Source organism: Aplysia californica, unplaced genomic scaffold (genome assembly GCF_000002075.1).
Source record: "Aplysia californica isolate F4 #8 unplaced genomic scaffold, AplCal3.0 scaffold01366, whole genome shotgun sequence".
Lineage (NCBI taxonomy): Eukaryota > Metazoa > Mollusca > Gastropoda > Aplysiida > Aplysiidae > Aplysia > Aplysia californica.
This window is the reverse complement of record NW_004798636.1, coordinates 55,304-62,473: the sequence shown is the minus strand read 5'-3', so window position 1 is coordinate 62,473 and position 7,170 is coordinate 55,304. Positions and strand designations below refer to the sequence as shown.

Below are 7,170 nucleotides of genomic sequence, written 5' to 3'. Positions count from 1 at the left end.
TCAGGCAATTTGGTTTTTTAAGTACCGCTACTCATATGTGCCCTTATTAGGGACGAAAATTTACCCACTTTTTGGCCTATATACACAGGAGCGGGGGGTTGGACGGTGAGTGGTGGTTGTGGTGGTGGTGGTGGTGGTGATGATGATGATGATGATGATGGTGATAGTGGTGATGATGGTGATGATGTTGTAGTTGATGATAATGATGACTTCATGTGGACACTAGTCAGGATATTGAGCATCTTTTTACCAACTCCCACCACGTGAGCTTATTCCAAAGTAGATTTGTTGCCTACTTTATCTTACCACCAGACACACATTGAGACTGATCTTGTGTACGCTCTTAATTATACACTAATGATGGTCATGATGATGATGATTAATGATAATACAATAATGATGATGATAATGATAATAATAACTTAGTAATATTAATAGCTGTTAATGTAATGTTTTGCACTTTCCACAGATTTTTGCAAAAAGACAAGAAACGGTCGTCCATGCGGCCCCTATTACACAGGACCACCATACGGGTAAGTCAACCTTTTCTTCTCTGTCTATAGCTCTCTATCTGTAGCTTTTTTTTTAGTAAGTGTTTTACGGCGCTCGCAACTACATAAGGTTATATGAGCGCGCGAGACACATTTAACTTTTTCAGTTGGTAGGAAATTTCGAATTTTGCCAGGGTGGCGACCGAAGCCTACTCTCATCGATTTTAAATTTAGACCACCTAGGGATCTTTAACGTGTGCAACTTTCACACGGGCCCTCCGAGATTTTTCGCAATTGTCCGAGAAGGCTAGGTGTAGATCTTTCCTACCAGAAGATCAGGGGTGTGGCAGAAAGACAGCTGTAAGAAGGAGCCTAGAAGTAGCAGTAGAAAGGCTAAAGAAAGAGTCAGGAGCCCAGAGGAGGAGGCAAAGGAGGTGAGGGGGTGGGGGCAGAAAGAGGAGACGAAAGCAGACGACAGGACATTGCTAGAGAACAGGAAAGGATGAGAAAGGAGAAAATTTAAGAGAAGAAAATGTTTCCGTCGCCATCCAGATTCGAACCCGGGACCTTTGAATGAGAGGCCAACACCTTAACCTCTAGACCATGAGAGCCCCCTATCTGTAGCTTACCACTGGGTCAGTGAGTTCAAGTCTCCGAGTCATAAAACTAGAACGACACTCATACGATGAGGAACAGAAGATACCAAGATGGTGAGGTGTGGTGTTGTTCATTACTAAAACAAGTTTTGGTGGTGTCGGTGGTCTAGTGGTTAGGCAACCGGGCTCGTTATTGTGAGGTTGTCGGTGGTCTAGTGGTTAGGCTACAGGACTCGTAATCGTGAGACTGCGGGTTCGGGGATTCGAGCCTCAGCTCGGTCCGACGTTGTGTCCTTGGGAAAGGCACTTTTCACGAATTTCTCACTTGGCTCGGTCCTTTCGGAGACGGACGTTAAACTTGGAGGTCCCGCCTCTTAATAAATAACCTAACAGTGTTGACAGTGGCGATAAATCTACACCATTTTCCCATTTCAGAAAGAAACGTCGAGGGGGGAGGGGGGAGGGGGTCAAAGGTACCTTCACCACACAAACAAAATGATCCCTTGGTGGTCTAAAATTGATAACTGTAGGCTTCGGCCGCCACCTGGGCAAAATTCAAAATTTTCTACCAACTGTAAATGATTCTAGTGTCCTGCGCGCTCATATGACACCAAGCAGTTGGTAGCGCCGTAAAACACTTACAAAAAACCAAAAAAAACCCCATAAACGTCCTTCCTTTCCTTCTTTCCGTCCTTCAATTCTTTCATTTCCTTTCTTTTCTTCTCTCCTTCTTTCCTTCCTTCAATTCTTTCATTTCTTTTCTTCCTTCTTTCCTTCTTTCCTTCCTTCAATTCTTTCATTTCCTTACTTTCCTTCCTTTCGTTCTTTCCTTTCTTCATTTCCTTCGTTTCCTGAACTTGGAGGTCCCACCTCTTAAATAACCTAGCAGTGTTGATAAGGGTGTTAAGCCTATACCATTTCACCATCTCACCACGTCATGCACCATTTGCACCATTTCCACATTTCCCCAATTCACCATGTCACCATTTCCCCATCTCACCATCTCCACATTTCACCATGTCACCATTTCACCATCTCACCATCTCACCATCTCACCATCTCACCATCTCACCATCTCACCATCTCACCATATGTTCACCAGCTACTCAAACCCTGTGGCCAAGGCGGGCGATGTACCCCCCTCCTGCACCACCCTCCGGGACATCGCCAAACGAGTCCTGAGGCCTGGTGGGGGGGCCACCACTGGTCAAGCCGTCTACGCACCAGCTACCATCATGGATGTAAGGCTGCCTTACGTGAGTATATGACAATGGCAGTGACAATCATTAGCGGATACTTAGAGAAGGAAAACTAAACGCTATTGGCCGATATTTATAGTGACAACCATCTTGTTTGACGTCATTGACACGCCCAAGCAACGTCAAGAACATACGATCTATAAAAAAACACGCCCTATCATCACCAAGAACATACGATCTATAAAAAAACACGCCCTATCATCACCAAGAACATACGATCTATAAAAAAAAACACGCCCTATTATCACCAAGAACATACGATCTATAAAAAAACACGCCCTATCATCACCAAGAACATACGATCTATAAAAAAACACGCCCTATCATCACCAAGAACATACGATCTATAAAAAAAACACGCCCTATCATCACCAAGAACATACAATCTATAAAAAAACACGCCCTATCATCACCAAGAACATACTATCTATAAAAAAAACACGCCCTATCATCATCAAGAACATACTATCTATCAAAGAACACGCCGTAGCATTATCAAGAACATACTTTCTAAGAAAGAACACGCCGTAGCATCATGAAGAACATGCTTTCTGAGAAAGAACACGCCGTAGCATCATCAAAAACATGCTTTCTAAGAAGAAAACACGCCGTAGCATCATCAAAAACATGCTTTCTAAGAAGGAAACACCCCGTAGCATCATGAAGAACATGCTTTCTAAGAAGGAAACGCCCCGTAGCATCATCAAAAACATGCTTTCTAAGAAGGAAACACGCCGTAGCATCATCAAAAACATGCTTTCTAAGAAGGAAACACGCCGTAGCATCATCAAAAACATGCTTTCTATCTAAGAAGGAAACACCCCGTAACATCATCAAAAACATGCTTTCTAAGAAGGAAACACCCCGTAGCATCATGAAGAACATGCTTTCTAAGAAGGAAACACCCCGTAGCATCATGAAGAACATGCTTTCTAAGAAGGAAACACCCCGTAGCATCATCAAAAACATGCTTTCTAAGAAGGAAACACGCCGTAGCATCATCAAAAACATGCTTTCTAAGAAGGAAACACCCCGTAGCATCATGAAGAACATGCTTTCTAAGAAGGAAACACGCCGTAGCATCATCAAAAACATGCTTTCTATCTAAGAAGGAAACACCCCGTAGCATCATCAAAAACATGCTTTCTAAGAAGGAAACACCCCGTAGCATCATGAAGAACATGCTTTCTAAGAAGGAAACACCCCGTAGCATCATGAAGAACATGCTTTCTAAGAAGGAAACACCCCGTAGCATCATCAAAAACATGCTTTCTAAGAAGGAAACACCCCGTAGCATCATGAAGAACATGCTTTCTAAGAAGGAAACACCCCGTAGCATCATCAAAAACATGCTTTCTAAGAAGGAAACACGCCGTAGCATAAACAAAAACATGCTATCTAAGAAGGAAACACGCCGTAGCAAGAAAGCGTTCACTTTGTTATCTCATTTATCATGTTTTGTAATGCTGCGTTATAGCTGTCGTAGTCATTGTTGTTGTTGTTTTCGTTGTCATTATCATTGCCACTGTCATTGTCATTGTAATTGTCACTGTCACTGTCACTTTTACTGTTACTGTCACTGTCACTGTCACTGTCACTGTCACTTTTACTGTCACTGTCACTGTCACTGTCACTGTCACTGTCTCTGTCACTTTTACTGTTACTGTCACTGTCACTGTCACTGTCACTTTTACTGTCACTGTCACTGTCACTGTCACTGTCACTGTCACTGTCACTGTCACTGTCACTGTCACCCACCAGGTATACGTGAACCCAGAGGTGACGAGATACCTGCAGATCATCAACGCCTTTGACTGCCAACAAATCACGTACCAGGGACTGCCCAACATCTACTGGAACTCCTACTACAGGAGGTTGGACAGCTTCCAGTTCCTGGACAACGGGAACTACACCTGGTCCTACCAGTGCTACTGTGACTTTTGCTACTCCTGCAAAGAATGCTCCACCAAAATCGGTTAATTCACTCGAGAGAGATTTGAACCTGGGTGCTTGGCGCCTGATCCGGTTTTGTTTCGTGCTTCCTCTCCTGTCACACATTTAATGCGTCGTCCTTCTCTCTCTCTCTCTCTCTCTCTCTCTCTCTCTCTCTCTCTCTCTCTCTCTCCTCCTCCTCCTTCTTCTCCTCTTCGTGTACTACTCTTTAATGACACGTCTGATCTTCACTCAGTCAGTACTGTGAGTTTTGTTTTGAAAAGATGCTGCAAGATTGATTAAAAGGTTCCACAATTGGACATACTGTGTTCTCTGTCTTCCCATATGTTTCCACCCAAGATTAGATCTAAACGAAATAATTAAAAACTGTAAATTAAACTACAGTGACTTCAGACTCCCTAATATAACCGTGCACCCTTTAAAAGATTCTGAACCATCACTATTTTTTTTTCAAATTCGAAAAATAAGTGGTTCAGAAGTTAGGCGACCAAAGGGACGAATATATATATATATATATTGTGGCGTCGGTGGCCTAGTGGTTAGGCTCTCGGACTCGCAACCGTAAGGTCGTGGGTTCGAATCCCGTCAGGGACCCGACGTTGTGTCCTTGGGAAAGGCACTTTAACCGAATTTTCCTCACTTCACCCAGGTGGGAATGGGTACCCGGCTATAGACAGCGAAAGATCTTGTCAGTTTGTTAGTGTTTGAGCGCTTAATCGGCTGCTTGCACTGTATGCTTCCCGGGAAGCTGAAAATGTTTCGGAGTGTTCTATGGTCTGCTGGGGTAATAATATAGTGTAAAGCGCATAGAGCCTGCTGTTGAGCGGGGATATGCGCTATACAAATGCTATCTATTATTATTTTATTATTATTATATATACAGTCAAACCTGCCCTGACGGCCACCTCTATAAGACGGCCACCTGTACAAACGGCCACTTTCCATTTCCCCCCTTGGTTTTTTCTATATAATTTAACTGGGTAAAACGGGCACCTGTCCAACGAGGCCACCATAATGTGAGAGGCTCTCGTCAAAATAATCAAAGTGAAGAAAGTTGCATTTTTCTGCAGGTTTGTGAATTTTAATCAAATTGTTGTTTTTTGTCTCAACACCTTTCATGCCCATTAAAGAACTCATTTCTGTGTGGATTGTTCTGGAAAACGTTGATTAAAGGCACAAAAGATGTAACTTTTCAGTTACCACGGACTCTTAAGCTAAGGAAATAACTAATCTTTGGCGGCCATTTTCTCACTAATTTTACCTCTGAAAACAGGTGACCCCCACCTCCTTCATTCCCAAATATCTCGACTTGTATTTAAGATAAACGGATATTTTTTTCATCCAAATAAAGACAGTGAACAAGCTTTAAGATGATACCAATAACTCGATGTGCCCAAAAATTGAGGAGAGCCTGATTCCACCACGATACCTCACATTTAACACACAACTCCTATCACACAAAGCAATAACCCCTGTCTTAGACGGCCACCTTAGTGACTCCATTACGTTTTCTCATAAATTGTGCATTGGCCCCTGGTGTTGTGGGCGAGCCGTCATAATTCAATCACCTGTCGTTGTTGTTAGGTAGTCCCTCCAACCGATCATGTTGCGTAGGCCCCTCCCACTGTTGACCAATAGCTACCAATTTTCAGCTGCTGGTGAGGTAAGCGTTTGATCCCTCATAACCCATAAGCCCCGCCCAGAACCCATACACAAATCGTAAGTGAGATGAGTGGTTACTGTTTACCCAGTCTGTAACAAAGTAACGAAGGACGTCAACATGAACTTGTGACAGAAGCGTCGCTCGTTCTCCGAGTGGTGGCGACCCATGTGCTTGTTTTAACATGGCACTCGGTCTTCCTTGTCTGATGCATTCCGTTTTATTGTCACTCTTGTGCAAAATCAGCGACAAAATAAAAATTACAAACGAAATACAAACCAACAACACGGACAAAGACAACATAATGGGGCTACTTTCGATTGGGACCTCAGATGGGAATGGTTTGTTTTCTTCATCATGATCAGTCCTGCCTAAGACGGCCATCTGTCTTATACGGCCACTTTTCTCCTTGACAATGGGTGGCCGTCTTACACAGGTTTGACTCTATCTATCTATCTATCTATCTATCTATCTATCTATCTATCTATCTATCTATCTATCTATCTATCTATCTATCTATCTATCTATCTATCTATCTATCTATCTATCTATCAATCTATCTATCTTCCTCTTGCTATTTTACATGTGTATAAAGAGAAGTGAAGAAGGGCAATTTCTAAGAAACCTTTACAAAAATTGTTAACGACATAAAAAAAAATATATATTCTCATGTCTGCTTTTCATATTTTTAATCAGACTGATGGCATAAAAACCGTAAACGATCTATTTACAATACCACCTGCTTTGTATGTGTAAATACTTAACGAAAATTCTGGGAATTAGCCAGAAACAAAACCACATATTTTAACTCTGAGATTTAACCTTCGTTTGTTGGGTACTCTTTGTGCATGTGTGTCTCTCGTCATTTCGCAAGGCAATCGTTATATTAGAGTATCTCTATTTTGAACACACTGGCACAGAAAAACAATATGTATTAACTTATTTTTTTATATATCTCAACATTCTTTCTTTTAATTTTCCCGAACTAGTTTGAAGTTTCGATCTGGTAACCCGTGTCACACTTTTTTATGAACTGCGTGCAAAGAGATCACTTGCCTCTTTTTGTTTTTCTCAGAGCTAAGTAGCTTAGAAATCTCCTGCCCCCCAGTCTGCTAAGGTTTCTGATGATCTGAGTTTATGTAGTCGTCAAAATTCATTTATTGTGTTTTACCAGGGAGCAGATAGCAGCTGTTTTTATTTTTAGTGTCTGC

General features: G+C 42.1%; 1 protein-coding gene across 1 annotated transcript in view; it reads left to right on the top strand.

Moving 5' to 3' along the window:
- The window catches only part of LOC101861933, a 7,069-nt gene extending 2,471 nt beyond the window's left edge, over window positions 1–4,598 (top strand). The window contains exons 2-4 of the mRNA XM_005112701.3: window positions 470–533; window positions 2,190–2,343; window positions 4,108–4,598. Coding sequence (XP_005112758.1) covers window positions 470–533; window positions 2,190–2,343; window positions 4,108–4,326 — 437 coding nt within the window. The 3' untranslated portion in view covers window positions 4,327–4,598. The remainder of the gene's footprint in view (window positions 1–469; window positions 534–2,189; window positions 2,344–4,107) is intronic.
- Window positions 4,599–7,170: the final 2,572 nt, after the last annotated feature.